The 21723-nt window shown below is 43.6% G+C and overlaps 1 protein-coding gene across 2 annotated transcripts; it reads left to right on the top strand.

The window, feature by feature from the left end:
• The first annotated feature begins 431 nt into the window (after positions 1 to 431).
• Positions 432 to 4423, top strand: GPR88 (G protein-coupled receptor 88). 2 transcript variants are annotated; one of them, XM_047728634.1, is made up of 2 exons: positions 432 to 780; positions 1176 to 4423. In XM_047728634.1, the coding sequence occupies exon 2, from the start codon at positions 1245 to 1247 to the stop codon at positions 2397 to 2399; it is 1155 nt and encodes a 384-aa protein (XP_047584590.1). In that variant the 5' UTR covers positions 432 to 780; positions 1176 to 1244; the 3' UTR covers positions 2400 to 4423. The 2 variants fall into 2 exon arrangements, with proteins under 2 accessions (XP_047584590.1, XP_047584589.1); XM_047728633.1 differs by having other exon boundaries at positions 432 to 785.
• Positions 4424 to 21723: the final 17300 nt, after the last annotated feature.

Genomic DNA, 21723 nt, shown 5'->3' with positions numbered 1-21723 from the left:
TTTGGGGATCTTCTGTGGATAATTGTCCCACCTTACCACAGAAAAAATGAATTTCATTTAGAATACAAAGTAATTCTCCCAGCAAGTGTGAGATGGAAGAGATCAGTCCTGGGTACTGGGAGTATATTCATCCCTTGGAAAAATCTTGCCCACAGAATGCATGAGGCTAGGATGAAATATATTAGGAGCATATTAAATTTTATTTGAACATGGGTGAGAGGGGAAAAAAAAAGGAAAGAAAAATGAAGCAGGGTGAAAAATAAGGTGATTGAGAGAAAGAGAGAAGAGACAAGACAGAGAAACTTGTTAATTACAGGACTTTCTGAACAAGATATTTTTTTCCTTTCACAAGATAGAAGCTATTGAATAATTCATGCCAAGCGTGGAAAGGCTGCCTTTTCCCTGGGTGATGTATAACTGAGCACGAGAGAGCTTCGTGTGGGTTCACCACATCAGGCACCACTCTTGCTTCTCGAGCTCAGCTTCTGCTTCTGCAGCCAAGCATCTCTGCTTCTGCTCCCTGCCTGCCCGCCCTTCTGGGCTTGCAGCCTGCCACTTGACTTTCCCCAGCCCTGCTGCCAGCTGAGAAGTCTCCCTGCAGCTGCTGATTTCTGCCTAGAACCATGTGTGTGGATGCTGCTTGGGAGAAGCCAGCCCTGGCTCCTGGCACTGATCCCAGCTGAGTTTCTCCTGTTGATTTTGGGACCACAGATGCTGCTGTGAGGAGGTATTTCCCGGCATCCCTGCCTCTGCTACTGCCAGCTAAGGATCAGCCCCAAAGTAAGGTACGCCCCTCAACCCCTCTCCCCTGGCATTTTCCCCAGCTGGGATATCTCTGCTTTGTCCTGGAAACTAGGGGCTCTATCTGGCAATATTCCCAACTGTGTGCGCGTGTGCATGTGCATGTGTATGTGTGTGTGTGCATGTATGAGTGTTTGGGGGGAGAAGAGGAGACTCTTGGTATTGCTCTGTCCCGGCCTTGGGCTTCCCTGGTGCCTGCCGAATGCAAAGAGGCCTTTCCCCTCGCACTGGAGACATTTCCGAGGCAGGCACCTGTCATCTGCCACCCCCGTCCTCCTCGAGCTCCCTCTCTCCCCCTCCCCCAGCCCATTATTCTGCTTCAGCCTTTTGTGTCGGTGGCAGAGGCTGAAGGGCTGTCTCTGTCCTCCCCGCAGGCGGGTGTCAGGATGGGCCACGCTGTGAGAAGCTGATGCTAGCAAGCGAGGTGTGAAGAGTTGGCCAGAATGACCAACTCCTCCTCCACGTCCACCTCCTCCACCACCGGGGGATCGCTGCTGCTGCTCTGCGAGGAAGAGGAGTCGTGGGCGGGTCGGCGCATCCCCGTGTCCCTTCTGTACTCGGGCCTGGCCATCGGGGGCACGCTGGCCAACGGCATGGTCATCTATCTCGTGTCGTCCTTCCGAAAGCTGCAGACCACCAGCAACGCCTTCATCGTGAACGGCTGCGCGGCGGACCTCAGCGTCTGCGCCCTCTGGATGCCGCAGGAGGCGGTGCTCGGGCTCCTGCCCACCGGCTCGGCGGAGCCCCCCGCGGACTGGGACGGCGCCGGCGGCAGCTACCGCCTGCTGCGGGGCGGGCTGCTAGGCCTGGGGCTCACCGTGTCCCTCTTGTCCCACTGCCTGGTGGCGCTGAACCGCTACCTGCTCATCACCCGGGCGCCTGCCACCTACCAGGCGCTGTACCAGCGGCGCCACACGGCCGGTATGCTGGCGCTCTCCTGGGCGCTCGCCCTGGGCCTCGTGCTGCTGCTCCCTCCCTGGGCGCCGCGACCCGGCGCCGCGCCCCCGCGCGTCCACTACCCGGCCCTGCTGGCCGCCGCGGCGCTGCTGGCGCAGACGGCGCTGCTGCTGCACTGCTACCTGGGCATCGTGCGCCGCGTGCGCGTTAGCGTCAAGCGGGTCAGCGTCCTCAACTTCCACCTGCTGCACCAGCTGCCCGGCTGCGCCGCCGCCGCCGCCGCCTTCCCGGGCGCCCCGCACGCGTCGGGCCCCGGGGGTGCGGCGCACCCCGCGCAGGCCCAGCCCCTGCCGCCCGCGCTGCATCCGCGGCGGGCGCAGCGGCGTCTCAGCGGCCTGTCGGTGCTGCTGCTCTGCTGCGTCTTCCTGCTAGCCACGCAGCCGCTGGTGTGGGTGAGCCTGGCCAGCGGCTTCTCGCTGCCCGTGCCCTGGGGCGTGCAGGCAGCTAGCTGGCTCCTGTGCTGCGCGCTGTCCGCGCTCAACCCCTTGCTCTACACGTGGAGGAACGAGGAGTTCCGGCGCTCCGTGCGCTCCGTCCTGCCGGGTGTCGGCGACGCGGCGGCCGCCGCCGCTGCTGCCACGGCCGTGCCCGCGGTGTCCCAGGCGCAGCTGGGCACCCGCGCCGCCGGCCAGCACTGGTGACCCGGCCAGGGCCCGCGGGAAACAGGGATGCCGGCTTCCAGCGTCCTGGTGGGCATCGCCTCCTGCCCTTGTAAAGTACCCCCTGTCTGAACGAAGACTCCTGCAGGCCAAGCCCGATAAATCGGTGCGACGATTTCGCCTTTGACCCCAGTGGAATACCTGGGAACCGAGGTCTCTCCCTAAATGGGGTCCCCGAAGTCACTTTGAACAGCCACCTGGTTTTTAGCCTTTGTTTCTGTGTTTTAGAGAAACCCTAAAGTCGAAACACCAGAAACTTCAAGAACTTGCTCCCCTGACATTTTAAAGAACAGATTAATTTATTTCAGCACTGTTTTTGAAAAGAGCTTTGATAACGTATTACCCTTCCCACCTTCATCGTCTTATAATATAGACGAAGCGCCTCGAGTGTGCATAAGCCAAAGGAAATAATATTGATGAAGGAAATAAGATATAAGAAGTATTTAAAAAGTAACTTATCTTTGATGATGCTTCTCTTATGATTTAGCCTTTGTATGAACCCGGAGAATGAAGCCACAGACGTGCATACCAGTAGGAGCTGCCATTAAGACTTCAAGCCCTTTATTCTTAAAAGGGTTTTTATAAAGTCAAATCATTGCCGAATGAAATAGAATCTTAGCCAGTGAGAAAAGAGAAAACAGATCTATTACTTTACACCTGTTTTTGCACTTCTAAGAGTGAACATTGGCATTAGGCGTTAAAGTGAAAATTTCCCCTTGTGCTGATTGATGGTCTGAGCCAGCCATGGAATTTTGAAAACAAATAAGGAGGTTATCTGTTTTAGGTACCAGTTTCATGTTTTTATAGCATGCACACTTGTTGCTACCTTCATTTTGTAATCAGTTCACTTACCTTATGAGTGTGATTGCAGCTTTGAACACTCTGTACTATAATGGTTGCTAAGGAAAAGAAGTCCTTCTGTTTTCTCTTTAACATTTAAAATATCTCAATGCACATGATATAATTAAACACTAATGATACCATGACTGCATAGCTAATCTTAGCCGCTATTGCATGCTCCTAGATGCTAGAACTTACTGGGCATGTGGTATATACTAAAGCAATACCCATTAGACAAGGACATTTTACTTCTTCCAGACACCAGAAGAAGTGACCTTCAATTATTTGAAAAGAGACACGGAGATACCCTGGCTACTTACGGTTCTTGTCTTGACCCAATTTATGAGAGACTCCCAGTTGGGACTTTATCTTGCAAATGGAACCACAGTCAAGATGGATCAATAATAGTGGTTTTGCTCTGCAAGGCAGTCTGTGTTCTTTTAGGGTTTAGACAAGCCACACATTAGAATGCAACATTGTTTTTTAAGTAGTTCATATATATATTACCATGACACTTGACATTAATATTGTGTCTGTTGAAGCAGGTGTAACAAACTCAGTTATATACAGCAAACAGTTCAAATGGGAATCTGTTTTAAAATGTATGATTTGAGGCTTGTCTTCGGTTTACTAAATTTATTTAGAAATGGATGAAACAAAATCATGTGAGATCACTTTATAAAATTAAAATGGGAAAAAAGTAATTTAAGATAACCATCTATTAGCATTATGACTGCTAACTACATCAGAGCTGGGGCCGAACCTCAATTAACTGTGTAGTTCAGAACAAAAACAGCTTACTTTGTTGCACTCTTGAACATCGTTAAGTTAGAGGACAGTGGGAACCTGTGTGCATTTGAATAATTATGGGGGTTGCAGGAAAGTTAGACATGTTTGTAGTAAAACAAAACAAATATGTTCATTACCAATAATAGGTCAGCAGTCATTTTACTAATCTCTCCCCTTTGTGCATGTATCATTTCTCTCTCACTAAGGTTTCATCTATTCCCATTTTCCTTGATTCAAATATTTAACTATGATTCAAATATTTAATTAAAAGTTCAAACAACTATTTCTCTGAGTTTTTTTCTTCTGTCTCTGGTCTTCTTGCCTACCTCCTTGAGAACACTGTAACAGAGGACACCACCAAAGCACCAGTGATGAGAGTCACTTCCTTGTTCCTCCTTTATTTAATTTTATTTTTAGTTTCTCAAATTATTTCTACCTTATATAATTAAATAGGGTTGTATACCAGCATTAAAAAGAAATAGGTATGATTTCCTTTCTGTAAGCATAACTGAATTGGGGAATAGGTTGCAAAAACAACAGAGAGCTGAAGATTTTCCTTTGGGTGAGCAGGACTCGGGGGGACACTTTCCTAAATCTCTACCAAAGAGATCTTCTTTTAATCAGGCCTTTATTTTCGTTTCTCACTGTGGATGTTGTCGATGATTTCTCCTGCCAATCCCCAAAGCACTTGCCACACATATAAACTTAGCTTTTCAGGTACCTGGTATCTTCCAATGTTTCTGGTTAACACTGGGAACCATCTTAGGCTGGCTCATTGCCATTTGGGAGACCTACTTTAGGTTACATTTACTGGTAATTAACTCCGCAGGCCTGATTCACTTTTAATTTCCAAGTAGCAATGATGTGTCTAAAAATGCCTTACTAGGGCGATAGCTGGAGTGTTGGAGTTATTGTTTTTACAAATTAAGTTAATGGAGATTGTGTTCTTATTTAAATGAAACCACATATTATCCACTCAGGAATAAAACATCCTAATTGCTGTTGTGGGCTGCCCTACTTTGCTTTTTCTACTTTATTTTTCCTTTAGGTGTATGCCTCTTCAGACACATAGCACCTGCTGTCCACCCCACCCCCAGGCCCCTTGCACCTGAATGGCTAAATTCTAGGATGTCACGAAGATTACTACTAGCATTTCTCTCCTTCTACAATGAAGTGTTTTTTCATAAAAAATAATTCTGCTGTACAAAGGCATCCACAGATGGTTTTTGTTTTAAACACCACAGGGCTTTAACTCTCTGATAGACCCCTTGAAAAAATTTGCTCACCAAGAGAATGTTGATCTGCTCTGGCCTCATGGCTCAGGGCATCCCCTTTCTTCTGATGAAATCATATAGGTCAAATTCACTGTTTCATGTGTAAACTTTATTCCATTCCCCCAGGCCCTCAGACAATGCTCATCTGGCTCTTTGGCAGTCCTAGGAGCTGACTTGATGAAGACATCGTGGCATACATTTAAATTCAAGAACATTGAGAAAAAATTATAGATGGTGCTTCCTTTCAGAGGCCTGCCTTTTTTTTTTTTTTTTTTTTTTTTTTAGGATTTTATTTATTTATTTGACAGAGATCACAAGTAGGAAGAAGCAGAGAGAGAGGAGGAAGCAGGCTCCCTGCTGAGCAGAGAGCCCGAGGCAGGGCTCCATCCCAGAACCCTGGGATCATGTCCTGAACCGAAGGCAGAGGCTTTAACCCACTGAGCCACCCAGGCGCCCCCAGAGGCCTGCCTTTAATGTTTGTGGGTTGTGGGGCAAGAATGGAGTTCCAGATGGGAGTTCTTGGTCTGTAGGAATGAGGCATGGGTGGGGGGACCCTTTCTTTCTCCCTCTACTCTCCCTTCTCATACTTTTAGGGGGTCTCATGCATATGTGAGCAGCCTCAGCCCACGGGTCTAAGCTCTGGCTGTATCCACTCCTCAAGCTACCCCCTGCCCACCTCTAGGATTTCGTGGTGCCTGCAGAGGGGGAGAGCGTGTCCTAGAGGTGGCCTCAAGACAGGTAGGCAGGAAATTCCTGGGCTCCAGGCACCATACCAGGACTTATGAGGAAGCACAACCTCAGATGGGGGCCTTTCCTTGGGACTCCTTCCCCTGTGGAAAGGAGAGTGACCCGAGGAGGGTGGGAGCAGGCCCTTTAAAGCATGAGATCCAGGTTGGGACCCATGTATCTCAAGTCTGAGGTGGGTACCACTTTCACATAGGTCCTCCTCAAGTAGCCTCTCCTAGCTCCTCCCACCGGCAGGAGTTCCTTAACCAGGTGCTCCCGGGGACTGAATCCTATGAGACCTGATGCTGCAGGTAAGGAGGATGTTGAGGAGGGAGTGGGAAGCCTGGATGCATACGTGGGGTGGATTATACAGTTGCCTTAGCTTGTGTGTCCTTTTGCAGATTTTCACGATGAAATTTGAAAAAAGTAAAGCCAAACTCGGAAAAAAGAAAGATGAAAAGGAAGAAGGAAGTGAAAAAGTAAAGAAAGAAAAGTAATTAATGTGCCCAAGGTCAAGTAGCAATTAGATAGAAAAACGGGGGTATAAGTCTTTTGTTTGACTCCATAGCATGGGAAATCACCACTGTGCTATAGGATAAAATCAGAAGTTTTTAATCAGGTGTGGAATTCCCTCCATGGTGTGACTATTCCCCAATTTCCCCAATCTTCTTTTTCTCCTACTTGCATCCTTTGCTATAGCCTAGTTGGTCTTTGCCATGTTCTGTGTCTGACACTTGTTCATTCAAAGTCCTTCCTGGAGTGTCCTTGAGTCTCATCACTTACCCAATCCCCATCCTTCCTTCCAAGAAGGTTCGCTGAGGTTCTAGCTTCTCATTAAAGCCCTGCCCATTACCCCCACCACTGCCCCCACATCCCGGCCATAAGCTCTGTCTCCATAGAATTCCTGTGTTGTGTTATTTTCACCCTGGATTCGCTTGTATCATCTCTGACGTAATGTGTGTCGTATCCAAAACTGGTTTCTTTTTCATTCCTTTGATTTTTTTTTTTGAGCAAATACTGTCTTCTATCTTTTACTAAGTGGTTACCTGAAATATACTAGATAATTAATATGTTTTTCTAGTTAAGGACAGTAATTTTGAAAGGAAAAAAGATCTGGTTCTTCCCCTTACATGTGTATTTTTCTTTTATTGAAATTGACCCAAGAATAAATCACATTTCTTAACTCCTATCTTGCCAAAGGATATCCCAGAGTAGTAACGTATGGGACTATGAGCCATGTGTATAAATCACAAACGGTTGGTCTTGTCATCTGGGGGAGATTTATATTCCTGTTATGCAAATTCTGTTCATATTCTGAACAAATATCAGTAATTATACATACAGTGATTTTGCAGGGACTTGCATAGAAAAGCTGTGTATTTTTGATTTCTAAAATCCTTACACATTGCTAATCAATGACTGTGCTATTTTGCTGGGATTTCTGGAGAAATAACTATGGGACTGTCTTTTCCTGTCTTGTCAGTTCACTGGATGGTACACCTGGAGATCGTCCAGTCCAGATCCTTGCTTTTTTTTTAATTTTTAATTTTTTTTATTAACATAAAATGTATTATTTGTTTCAGAGGTACAGGTCTGTGAATGATCAGTCTTACACAATTCACAGCACTCATCACAACATATACCCTCCCCAGTGTCCATCACCCAGCCACCCTATTCCTCTTCCCCACCCCCCAGCAAGCCTCAGTTTATTTCCTGAGATTAAGGGTCTCTTATGGTTTGTCTCCCTCCCTGGTCCCATCATGTTTCATTTTTTCCCTCCGTACTCCCCACAACCCTCCACCCTGCCTCTCAAATTCCTCATATCAGAGAGATCATATGATAATTGTCTTTCTCTGATTGACTTATTTTGCTTAGCATAATGCCCTCTAGTTCCATCCACATCATTGCAAATGGCAAGATTTTGGGTTCTTTGATGGCTACATAGTATTCCATTACACACACACACACACACACCACTTCTTCTTTATCCATTCATCTATTGATGGACATCTAGGATCTTAACATAGTTTGGCTATTGTGGACTTTGCTGCTATAAACATTTGGGAGCACGTGCCCCTTTGGATCACTACATTTGTATCTTTAGGGTAAATACCCAGTAGTGCGATTGCTGGGTCATAGGGTAGCTCTATTTTCAACTTTTTGAGGAACCTCCATACTGTTTTCCAGAGTGACTGCACCAGCTTGCATTCCCACTAACAGGGTAGGAGGGTTCCCCTTTCTCCGCATCCTCACCAACATCTGCCATTTCCTGACTTGTTAATTTTAGCCATTCAAATTTAGCCATAACAAATTAAACTTGTTAATTTTAGTCACACATAGCTTGACTGGTGTGAGGCGGTATCTCATTGTGCTTTTTTGTATTTCCCTGAAGCTGAGTGATGTGGAGCACTTTTAGTGTGTCTGTTGGCCATCTGGATGTCTTCTTTGCAGAAATGTCTGTTCATGTCTTCTGCCCATTTCTTGGTTGGATTATTTATTCTTTGGGTGTTGAGTTTGATAAGTTCTTTATAGATTTTGGATACTAGCCATTTTGGATACTTGATATGTCATTTTATGGGAGAAGAATTACTCCCATTCTGTCGGGTGTCTTTTGGTTTTGTTGACTGTTTCCTTTGCTGTGCAAAAGCTTTTGATCTTGATGAAGTCCCAGTAGTTCATTTTTGCCCTTGCTTCCCTTGCCTCTGGTGCTGTTTCTAAGAAGAAGTTGCTGCGGCTAAGGTTGAAAAGGTTGCTGCCTGTGTTCTCCTCAAGGATTTTGATGGATTTCTGTCTCACACTGAGGTCTTTCATCCATTTTGAGTCTATTTTTGTGTGTGGTGTGACGAAATGGTCCAGTTTCATTCTTCTGCATGCAGCTGTCCAATTTTCCCAACACCATTTGTTGAAGAGACTGACTTTTTTCCATTGGACATTCTTTCCTGCTTTGTTGAAGATTAGTTGACCCTAGAGTTCAGGGTCCATTTCTGGGCTCTCTCTTCTGTTCCATCGATATATGTGTCTATTTTTGTGCCAGTACCATGCTGTCTTGATAATTTCAGCTTTGTAATAGAGCTTGAAATCTGGAATTGTGATGCTGCCAACTTTGGTTTTCTTTTTCAATATTCTTCTGGCTATTTGGGGTCTTTTCTGGTTCCATATAGACCTTAGGATTATTTGTTCCATTTCTTTGAAAAATGTTGATGGTTTTTTTTTTTAAATTTCTTTTCAGCGTAACAGTATTCATTGTTTTTGCACCACACCCAGTGCTCCATGCAATACGTGCCCTCCCTAATACCCACCACCTGGTTCCCCCAACCTCCCACCCCCCACCCCTTCAAAACCCTCAGATTGTTTTTCAGAGTCCATAGTCTCTCATGGTTCACCTCCCCTTCCAATTTCCCTCAACTCCCTTGTCCTCTCCATCTCCCCATGTCCTCCATGTTATTTGTTATGCTCCACAAATAAGTGAAACCATATGATAATTGACTCTCTCTGCTTGACTTATTTCACTCAGCATAATCTCTTCCAGTCCCATCCATGTTGCTACAAAAGTTGGGTATTCATCCTTTCTGATGGAGGCATAATACTCCATATGGACCACATCTTCCTTATCTATTCGTCCGTTGAAGGGCATCTTGGTTCTTTCCACAGTTTGGCAACCATGGCCATTGCTCCTATAAACATTGGGGTACAGATGGCCCTTCTTTTCACTACATCTGTATCTTAGGGGTAAATACCCAGTAGTGCAATTGCAGGGTCATAAAGAAGCTCTATTTTTAGTTTCTTGAGGAATCTCCACACTGTTCTCCAAAGTGGCTGCACCAACTTGCATTCCCACCAACAGTGTAAGAGGGCTCCCCTTTCTCCACACCCTCTCCAACACACGTTGTTTCCTGTCTTGCTAATTTTGGCCATTCTAACTGGTGTAAGGTGGTATCTCAATGTGGTTTGAATTTGAATCTCCCTGATGGCTAATGATGATGGACATTTTTTCATGTGTCTCATAGCCATTTGTATGTCTTCATTGGAGAAGTGTCTGTTCATATCTTCTGCCTATTTTTTGATATGATTATCTGTTTTGTGTGTGTTGAGTTTGAGGAGTTCTTTATAGATCCTGGATATCAACCTTTTGTCTGTACTGTCATTTGCAAATATCTTCTCCCATTCCGTAGGAAGGCAACCTCTTTGTTTTGTTAACTTTTCCTTTGCTGTGCAGAAGCTTTTGATCTTGATGAAGTCCCAAAAGTTCATTTTCGCTTTTGTTTCCTTAGCCTTTGGAGACATATCTTGAAAGAAGTTGCTGTGGCTGATATTGAAGAGGTTACTGCCTATGTTCTCCTCTAGGATTCTGATGTGTTGATGATATTTTGATAGGGGTTGCATTAAATGTGTAGATTGCTTTAGGTAGCATAGATATTTTCACAATATTTTTTCTTCCAATCTATGAGCATGGAAAGTTTTTCTATTTCTTTGTGTCTTCCTCAATTTCTTTCATGAGAACTTTATCGTTTTCTGACTACGGATTCTTTGCCTCTTTGGTTAGGTTTATTCCTAGGCATTATACAGTTTTGGTGCAATTGTAAATGGGGGTGACTCCTTAATTTCTCTTTCTTCTGTCTTGCTCTTGATGTATAGAAATGCAACTGATTTCTGTGCATCGATTTTATATCCTGACACTTTACTGAATTCCTGTATGAGTTCTAGCAGTTTTAGAGCGTAGTCTTTTGGGTTTTCCACAAAAAGTATCATATCATCTGCAAAGAGTGAGAGTTTGACTTCTTCTTTGCTGATTTGGATGCCTTTTATTTCTTTTTGTTGTCTGATTGCCAAGGCTAGGACTTCTAGTACTATGTTGAATAGTGGTGGTGATAGTGGACATCCCTGCCATGTTCTCAACCTTAGGGGAAAAGCTCTCAGTTTTTCTCCATTGAGAATGATATTTGCTGTGGGTTTTTCATAGGTGGCTTTGATGATATTGAGATACATACCTTCTGTGCCTACACTGTGAAGAGTTTTGATCAAGAAAGGATGCTGTACTTTGTCAAATGCTTTTTTAGCATCTATTGAGAGTATCATTGGTTCTTGTTCTTTCTTTTATTAATGTATTGTATCACATTGATTGGTTAAAATTTGCATTTGTGACCATCTGTTTTTGTTATCTGCTTTGTGGACTCAGAGAAAACCACCTTCCACTTGTCTCAATTTCTTCCTGTCCTGCAGAGGACCAGGGCAAACAAGCATCCCCAGCAAAGGTCCTGCCTTCCTGTGGCAGGGGACCCTTTCATGTTCTCCAGATCCACTGGCCCACCATTCCCAGTAGGGTGGGTCCATACAGGCCCATGGCCACAGTGGAACAGTATCAGCTCCCTGGGGCCCAGTGAGACCACTGAGGCAAGGAACCCAACCAGATGAGGAGACTGAGACCGTGAAAACTCCACACCCTCCTGCACAGGCCTGTGGTCTACCTGAGGTTATTCATCCCCTGCATCCTGACCACTTCCCTAGACCCACTGCCCAGCCCCCCATAACCAGAATTTTTTTACAATGTGATATAGAACAAAATGGAGTAAGACCCATGAAGTAAAGTCAAGTGTTTTTGTCTTTTTTTTCAAGATTTTATTTATTTATTTGACAGAGAGAGAAAAAGAAAAAAAAAGAGGAAAGAATGTGATTAGGCTGGGGACTAGAACAAACCCATGTGCTAGATTTAGGGTATATTTTGATCTGTTAGAAGACACTGTATCCCAAAATTTTAAAGGAAGAACAACCTATATGTATACAAAAAATAAGGTTAGGTATAATGAAGGGTTAGAATATAACAATAACAATGAAAATTTAAAAAGATTTTTAAAAAGGTACTATAAGATAAAATAGTTTTAAAAAGTTAAAATAGGAAAGAGGAAAAATTTAAAAAACAGAATAGAATAAGAATGAAATAAAATTTTAAAAATTTAGTTTTGAAAGACTAAAGAATTATGGGGAAAGAACCATCAATTCTATGTGTTGCATTCCCCTAGCACTGGTGTTTTGCGGTTCTCATTGATTAGTGAACTTGATCTTAGGTGGATGCTCTTGAGGATCTTCTTGGGGAGGGGCCTGTTGCAGTGATTCTCAAATATCTTTGCCAGAGGCAGAATTGCATTACTCTTGCCAGGGTCCAGGCTGAGTTATCTGTTCGGGTTCACTCTTGGAAGCTTTTGTTCCCCAACGCTTTCCGTAGAGCTCTGGAGGATGGGGGTGGAAATGGTGGCCTCCCAATCTCTGGCCTGGAGATACTGAGAGCTGGGGGCCGCACTCTCCAATCCCCACTCAGAGAAAAGCAGTCAATCCCTCCCGTCTCCCTAGCCTCTGGCTGTGCTCTGTGCTTACCCAGCCTGTGACCGAGCATTTCTATCTCTGGTGCACAACCCCATTTGAAGTCTCCAAACCCAACAGATTCCTGCCATGGGCTCCCATACTGCTCTTCCCGGAGGGGAAAGGTGAGTTCACCCGGATCTGCCACTGTGGGGTCCCTGCTTGAAAAACAGTGGTCTGACTGTGCCTTGGATCATGGGTTAAGATAACCCCAATCTGAAAGCTCACTCCTCGGCTCCGTCTCTGTAGCCAGCTTCCTTGCTCTGATACCTGGGAGCTCTGCCACACTCAGACACCCCCAGTCTTTCTGTGATCCCTCGGGATCTGTCCCTGCGAGTGCTCCACCCCTCTGGAGCAATGTCCCTCAGTGGAGCAGATTTCTAAAAGTTCTGATTTTGTGCTCTGCTGCTCTCTCATGCCAGTAAGTGGCTGACAGAGGCTCCCTGCCCCACCCCCACCCCCCCTGAGCTCTATCTTCCCATATATCATCTCAGATTCATTTCTCTGCAGGTCCTACCTTCCAGAAAGTGGTCACTTCTCCATTCCTAGAATTGCTGCTCTTCTTCTCTTCGATCTCCTGTTGAGTTTGTACGTGTTCAGAATGGTTTGATAACTATCTAGCTGAACTCCTGGGACTGGATGAAATTTCAGTTTCCTACGCATGCACCATCTTGCTCCCCGCCCCCCGCATGCTATTTTTATTAGACAGAACGAGCTTTAGTTTTTGATCTTTTCTCTTCTCAGGTAGTAGGAAACTATGTAGCATCATTTGTATGGTAATGCTGTAACAGATACACTTCTTTTTCTTTTTTTAAGAGTTTATTTATTTATTTAACAGACAGCGATCACAAATAGGCAGAGATAGAGGGGAGCAAGCAGGCTTCCCGCCGAGCAAAGAGCCCAGTGGGGCTCCATCCCAGGACTCTGGGATCATGATCCAAGCCAAAGGCAGAGGCTTTAACCCGCTGAGCCACCCAGGCACCCCAACAGATATACTTCTTTTAGCCAAATGAAAGTTCTATGAAATGTCAATGTGGTTGAATTTAAAAACTTGCCCTTATGAAAGTTTTACTTCTTGAAAATAAGTTTTTTAAATTTTTTATAAATTTCCTAAAATTTGTAAGATATGGAAACATAGAAGAAATTATATTACCATAGTTCCACTTCTCAAAGATTATCACTCTTTCTAAAAAAATTTTTAAAAAGATTTTATTATTTATTTATTTATTTGAGAGACAGGGAGAGAGAGAGAGACAGCATGAGCAGGGAGGGAGGGGCAGAGGGAGGGAGGAAGGCTGATGCAGGGCTCAATCCCAGGACCCTGGGATCATGACCTGAGCTGAGGGGAGACACTTAACCAACTGAGCCACCCAAGTGCTCCAAGATTACCATTCTTAACATTTTACTTTTTTTTTCTACTCTTTAGAATTTCTTTTCCTCTTGCACTTAATCGTACATAATTATAGCCGAAAGTATATGCTGACATATATTTAAAAAGTGTAAACAAAAGAAAGATGTTGTAAAGACGAGCCTAGTGACAGATACTATTTACCACTTGTGCCTGTAACAGTTAGAATATTTTCACTACAAGGTGTCTGGGTGGCTCAGTCAGTCGAGTGTCTGACTCTTGTTTTCAGTTCAGGTCATTATCTCAGGGTCGTAAGATTGAGCCCTGTGACGGGCTCTGGGCTGGGTTTGGAACGTGTATGAGATTCTCTCTCTCCCTCTCCCTATGCCCCTTCCCCTGCTTGCAGGCTCTCACTCTCTCAAAAGAGAGATAGTGAGAGAGATCTTTACCTCAAGTGACAGACTACCTAGCTAAAACTGGCTTACACAATGATGACATTTCATCATCACAAATGAAAAATCTGCTGGTAGGTGAATCTATAACTTGTTCAATAGTATCCTGATGTGTTCAAAGTTCTTTGCATCTTACTCCGTCGACCTCACTGTTGTCGCTTTATGGTTCCAAAGTGGCTGGTGTGATCACAGGATAGGACAGAAGAGAGGGAAAAAGGCTTTCCTTGCTTGTCTCTCTTTTTCATAAGAGAGGAAACTTCAAGAAGGTCTCGAAAGGACTTCTCTCTCAAAAGGCTAGAAGTAGGTCTCATGGCCACCCCTAAAGGAAGCTGAGCGCTGAAAATCTGGCATGAAAAAAAAACAACTATGAGAAGTCTATCCAGTGCTTGTCAATGCACATGATGGACGGTTTGCCATCTGTGCTGCTCTCTACCTACTTGGCGGATCTTACCCCTTTTTCAGAACTTAAAGCTGACTTGCAGGTTAAAATCAGTAACAATTTCCAGGGTCTAGAAGTCATCTATTTTAAGTCTGTTGTGCTGAAATAGGATCTTCTGTGACCCTTATTACTTAGCTTCTTGACAGTGAGCAGATGGAGTGTGTGAAAAACTGCAGTCTGCCAGGCCTCTTCCTGTCTCTTTCCCTCTCACAGTGGTTTTCTCCTGCTGTGGGTGGAGCAGGGCAGAAGGCCAGAGCAGCCTTCCAGGGCCTCCTCAGACAGCAGGACTGATGCACTGGGATTGTTTCCAGATCACGGTCAGAACATACTGGGGTTTGGAGGTGGCCAGGAAATAGCACCCTTCTTCACTCGCTGACCATGTGATAAGGAAGAACATGAAGTGTACAAAGGGTGAAGGTCATCATCATCTCCATAATGAGAAAGGCTACGTGGGAGGATGCAAGTTAATGTGAGTGCCAGGACTCCCTCCTGACCCATCTAGTCCTTCAAATAAGCAGGTCAATGACCTCTCACTGGTCCGGGTGGAGAGGGGAGGCCAACTCACCGTTCTTGGGCTGGTGACGTTGTTACATTATTGCCTATTCACTAGGTAATTCAGTCCACCTCCAAGAGGAAGATGAAGAGAGGCAGCAAGACCAGCCAACATGTTTTCTCTTGGAGACCAGATGGATGACAAGAAGGCATTCTCCTCCAGAAGTACAGACCTTATGATATCGAAACAGGGTGCCCTCAGGAGGGGCAGGCAGACTAATGATGGAGTCACCCAGATGAGCCATGGACCTGCTTTCTGTCTGCGTTTATCAACTAAATGAAATCCACCCTCATTTCTGGCAATAGGTAAGCTGTCAATTGTATCAGGGAGTATTAGGCAGGTGCTATTTAAATGAGACATGGAACGCAAACTTCAGGTGTAAGCGAGTGCAGGATCTAGATCTGGGAAAGAATAATTTCTGCCGTATTCTGAAGTACAACTCAAGGAGGAGACACTCAGCTTGGGAAGAGGAGACCTTATGGAAAAATAAGGTTCTTTTTACATATCTGAAAGGTTGTCAAGCAGAGTAATAATGCCAGCTTCCGTTTACTGATAACATACTGATAACTGGACTACGTACTTGAGAACATGTCACCTTATCTGATTGTCACAATAGCGGTATAAAACAGGCATTGTAACTCCTTTTTAGAGTTGAAAATGCTGATTCTTTGAGAGGTAGACTTGCTCAAGGTTGCCCAGCTGGCAAAGGAAAGAGCTGACAATTGACCTTGAGTCTGGCTGACTCCAAAGCCTGGGCTTGGAGACGCAACACACAGTTGCAGGGGAGGGAGAAAACATGCATGGTGTGCAGTTCTAGAGGTAAAATTTGGCTTAGTGGGTGGGAGATAGATTTCAGTTTAATATGAGAAAAAACTTTGTCTCAATTATAGGTGCTCGAAATAGTATGGGCTTTCTCAGGAAATTGTGATTTTCCTAACACTTGAGGAATTCAAGTAGGGTGTGGAGGACTAACTCTGGAAAGGATGTCTGTATTATGTGGGAAGTTTTATCAGATCAACTCTGAGATGCTTTTTGAATAGACTTTCTAGGATTATATAATATTTCTTCTGCGTGGAGGTGACAAAAACTTTGTTGCCCTGGGCTTATCACATTTCCAATGACAGTCAGAAGGAATGTGTTGGGCAAAAACTTTACCCATGACAGCCAATAGAATAGAAGAAACAAGATTAGGTGACCCCTTCTTGGAATGTGAATTTGCCACATTTTTGGTGACTTTACCCTGTATCTGCTGTTCTCTATTGGTCTGCTCTTTGTTCTCAAACTCTTTTATGGAATCTAGGCTGAAACAAGTACATTATACTTAAAATTACTCAGGCTAAATGCAAGGCTGTATGGGCTACGTATGTCACTTAAGAACTTGTGTAAGCATGACACTTGAAGACTTTTTTTTATGAGTGGAGCAGATAGAGATTGTTTGGATGAGAGATGAGCTACTGTTGGGTCCCAAGTGAAAGCTACCTTTGATGAAAATTCCTGGTTTAGCTTCTCATGTGACAAAGTCCCAAACAGATTTTAACCAAAGTCTACTTGTATGTTTAGACCTGGCACAGCAGACTGACAATCTGGCTCCTTTTAATGTTTTGACACAATGAGAGAGAAAGACTGAAATACTAAAAGTTGCCAATACAAAAGCTTAGTACTGAGCTATTTTGGATTGGTTGAAGACTAATAATAGACTGTAGTGTATATAATCTAAAATCTTTAGAAATGGTGCTTTCCAACTTACTTGAACAAAAATTTTGAAACTCCTCAATTTATAAGCACTGGGATTTCCTGGTATGAGAATATGGAAATGATGCCACTTACCTTCTTGCTTTACTAAAAGCAAATATGGCTTTATTATCGTCATCATTGTTGTCATGGCCATCATTATCCTCATCATCATGGGCACCATCAAAAATTATTTACCAACAGCTCAATGCAGAACATTGAGTTACATATAAATTAGCTTTTTCTGTTTAGCAAACTACCCCCCAAACTGTGATTTAAAACAACAATCACTGATTGGCTCAGGATTCTGTGGGTTAGAAAACCAGATGGAGTCATTTGAGTTCTTCTTCTGGTCTGCTGAACCCACTCTTGAGTCTGCTGTCAGCTGGTAGTCCATGGTCTGTGCACCTGTCTGACATTTGACTAGCTAACTGTTGGCTGGGCTAGTGGTTGGATGACTGGGCTAGGCCAGGCTTGTTCACCTGATGGTGATCTCAGTGTCACATGTCTGCGTCTGCTACATTTGCTAATGTACACTGACCAAAGCAAGTGATAGGGCCAACCCAGATTCAAGGGGTAGAGGAATAGAATCCATTTCTTGGTGGGACTGTCTTCAAAGTCACATTGCAACAGTGTAGATACTAGCAGGGAGAGGATTTGTAGCCTTTTTTGCGATGGACCCTACTTACTAACACATCATTTTTGTTCCTAAAGGTTCTCAGAATCTCACTATGGAGCTTGAACATATGTATGAACAAATAACTAGCTCCCTGAAGTATACGTGCCAATAAAGTAGAACAGAGCAGGGAATGATCCATGAGGTTGGGATTGCTTCACCAACAATGTGGGATTTAAAAGAATGTAGGTGAAGAAAGGTATCGCGACTACAGAGAAAGGTAGCAAAGACATTGTATTAGTTTTCTGTTGTTGCCCTAAAAGCTACCAGAATCTTGGTGGCATACATTAACTCGTCTATTATTTAAAGTTCTGCAGTTCAGAAGTTCAGTGCGGTTTCACCAGTTACAATCAAAGTGTTGGCAGGCTGCGTTCCTTTCTGGAGCCTATAGAGGAGAATCCATCTCCGGCTCATTTGTGTTGTTGGCAGAATATAGCTCCTTGCCATTGTAGGACTGAGGTCTGCTTTTCTGTCGCTGGCTGTAAACTGAGGACCATTCTCAGCTTCCAGTGACCACCACTTTCCCTGGCACCTGGTCTCCTTCCTCCATCTTCAGAACCATCAATGGTGAGTTGAATCTTCATGTCTATCTCTGACCTATCTTTTGGCCTTGGTGGCACTTTTTAAGGACTCGTGAGATTTAGATTGGGTCCACCCAGATAATCCATCTCAAATTATTTAATCTTAACACAAAATTATTTAATCTTATCAAATTATTTAATCTTAACATATTTAATCTCAAATTATTTAATCTCAAATTATTTAATCTTAACACAAAATCCCCTTTGTCTTGTAAAGTAACACAGTTGGCACGTCCCAGGCATTAGGTGGCATGGCATCTTTGGGGGAGTCATTATTCTGCCCACGAAATACATGGAAACAGAACTGTACATAGTGTGTCTGATTGCAAAGAGTGAAGTTAAAATAGGGAGAAAGAGGTGGGAGGTAAAATAGAACTGATCTAATCACACTCCTTCTACTTATCCTACTTTGGGGCCAGTTTTATGACCATCCTTTTTAGGCCTATGCCTTCCTTGACAAAAAATAAATGTTTTAGGCCTCCTTAGTGATTCTGAAACTTTTTCTTCATACCCTTGTTAACCAAAAAATGTATACCAAGTTTCAATGTTTGGGGTTAGTATTATAAAACAAATATTTTTTAAATTATGAAATTAACTTCAACTCTTTCAATATGCTTAAAAAGCTACACATCCCCTCCCTACAATTCATCTATGTGATCTACAGGCCCTCTGTTGTCTTTTCCAACACCAGGAAATAGGATTCACTCTGTGAGACACCTCATCTGCTCTGAAGCCCTTCAGCTGACAACTTTGACCTAATCTATATCACTCGTTAAAGCAGGAAGTGACCTGACTGGCATGAAACACACTCTCATCTTTAGGACCTTATATAAACTGCATTTTCTGGTGGGAGCCTATAGCTCATGTTTCTAGGACACAAGCATATTTACAAATATGGTTTAGAAATTTCTATTTAGGGGCGCCTGGGTGGCTCGGTGGGTTAAAAATTTCTATTTATATGATGTCAGGTTCTTATTAACCAGTTGTATCATCGTGGAACATCATGTCCCTGACTAGCCCCGCAGCCACATTTTTGTTTTGTTCTCCTTGTGGTGAGTTTCCCCTGCGAGTTGGAGATTGCGGTGTCTACAAAAAGTCTGAAGGACCATCCCTATTTTCAGGAATAGCATCAAGCAGCCCCGTAAAGGCTCTTTGAACCTCTGAGCTGGGGTGGAGATTAAAGGAGAAATGCTCTTTGCCTTAAAGACTGTTTTTCTTTCTTCATAAAAGCAATCAGCTTTACTTTACTCTGAAAAATGTTAAGAACAAGAGAACTCATTTGCAGAGATGAAAACCTGAAAGCATAAAGGAATGGTAATTTGCTGTAGCTAAAATTAGACCCCACCTTGATGCTTTATATCACGTGGGTTGTTAGCAGCTCTGTCCGGCTTCATCTGCAAAGAGATGACGTCAGAGCTGGCAGCCAGGTATCAGATGCAGTTGGTTTTACTGTGCTTTCCTTCCAAGTGGGATGCATTTCAGTGATTTCCTCTTCAGACTCTCCCTACAGACATAAGGGGGAGGTATAATTATCCCATTTTTGGTTCTAGTCATTTATCGTGACACTACATATACCTATGAAAACTATACAGTCACAGTCCCTGCCTCCAGGGGACTTAGGTCCAGGAGGGGAGAGAAACACAAGACAAATAATTACACATTCTTTCATTACAGTTGGGATAAGTGACAAGAAACAGAATGGGAAGTGCCATGAACATTTATAAAAGGAGGAACTCAATTAGTTTGGATGTCAATAAAAGCCTAAAGAAGTGACATTTAAAAGACCTGAATAATGAGCAGAAGTGAATCCAGTGATGCTGAATGGGGAGTTGGAGGAGAGGGAAGTGAACTCCAGGTGCCATCTAGGCAACAATCTGCAAACTCTGAGCTGAGGGCCATAGTTCTGCTTTTCACTTGACTTCCACTCTTATTGTGGAAACAGGAGACCCAGAAGATTCTAAAGAGTCTCTCTAGGTGAAGACAGACTTTCCGCCACAAAAATCTTCCTGGGAGAAGTGGCAAGTGATCCCTTGTGCCATCCTATTAAATTGCTTACATCATCACTATTTTTTCAAAGAATAGTTTTCATTTTAAGAAGAGGAGAAGTACAGAGCTAATGTTTCAGATCAAATGGTCAATTTCAATAAACATTTCACATTAAAAATTTTTTTTTGTTTTAATTTTCAAGCCAGTCTTTGGTGTGAGTGCTCACCTAGCCTGTACTACACTTCAGCTCAGTGGCCATGTCTTGAAACTTGTGATCACCTGCAAAAAAAATCTTAACATTCAAAGAAGCTCCTCTTTGACCACCATCTTATGTCCTTCCAGATCTCTCCTTGGACACTATGTCTATACAAGTTCTTTGATTTTATTAAAACTTCCTTCCATTCCTGGAACTCTCCATATTTTCCCAATAGCCCTTTCTTCTACCTTCAATTTCTTTCTGATCCAGCTTAAACAACATGGTCCCTCACTTCAAACCCCCTTGACAACATCCTCATCTCTGCTTGACCCATTGTACTCCTTTGTGCTCAAATGGCATGAACCCAAACATGCCATCAAAATCTTGGCTTTCTATAGTCCTATATTTAGTCTGACAAATGTTCATGGAGGGCGTCACACAATCACAAGGATGAATGCCATTATGAATCCATGATCTTTAAGTCTGAGTCAACTATCAAACTGACTTGGTAATCTATCTAGTTTTTCAATGTCATCACCTCATCACCTTCCTGTTTGTTCTAAGTCATCTTGAGATGACTTACTATCAAACTGACTTGGTAATCTATCTAGTTTTTCAATGTCATCACCTCATCACCTTCCTGTTTGTTCTAAGTCATCTTGAGAGGTCTCTTGCTCTCTGCCAATCCATTTTCCTCAAGCAGCTACAAAGAGTTTTCTAAACCTAACCCAGGTCATTGCATTTCTTAGGCAAAACACTATCCACTTGTCTGCCTGAATTCCAAAGACCTTAGCATGACGTATAAACTTCTTCATGATTTGGTTCCTTCTCCAGCATCTTCTCGCAACTCAACACACATCTTGCTCACTACAGCTCAGTCACATGGAACTCATGGAATTTCCTAGAATGAGTAGTGGTTTCCCTAGCCTCTTGAACTTCACAAATTATAACATTCATTTAGAAATCAGGCAACTGCTCCCTCCTTCTCTACGTTTTCTGACTTTAGGAAATTGTCTCTGACCTCCCAAAACTAAGTTAGGTATTCTCCCTGAATGTTCTCACAGTTCCCTGGGATTAAGCTATAACCCTTATCTTGCTAGTTAGCAATATTTTTTGTTGTTTACTCTTCTGTATGCTTCTGTAGGCCATAAATTTCTTGAAGGCAAGGGCCATCTATATAAATGCTAGAAGCATGAAAGAGAGTCCGTTGACACTCTGGGACACTGGGACACTGATCTCTTCACTGAAGCCATCTCAACAGTTAAGTTCCCACCACACCTGTGTCTTCAACCTGAATCCTTCACACCAGCACTTCCATGTGTTCAAGCTGATACCATAGCAAAGAAATTTTTTCTTGATCA

This window comes from Lutra lutra, chromosome 4, assembly GCF_902655055.1.
Source record: "Lutra lutra chromosome 4, mLutLut1.2, whole genome shotgun sequence".
NCBI classification, from domain to species: domain Eukaryota; kingdom Metazoa; phylum Chordata; class Mammalia; order Carnivora; family Mustelidae; genus Lutra; species Lutra lutra.
This window is presented reverse-complemented; position numbering and strand designations above follow the sequence as displayed.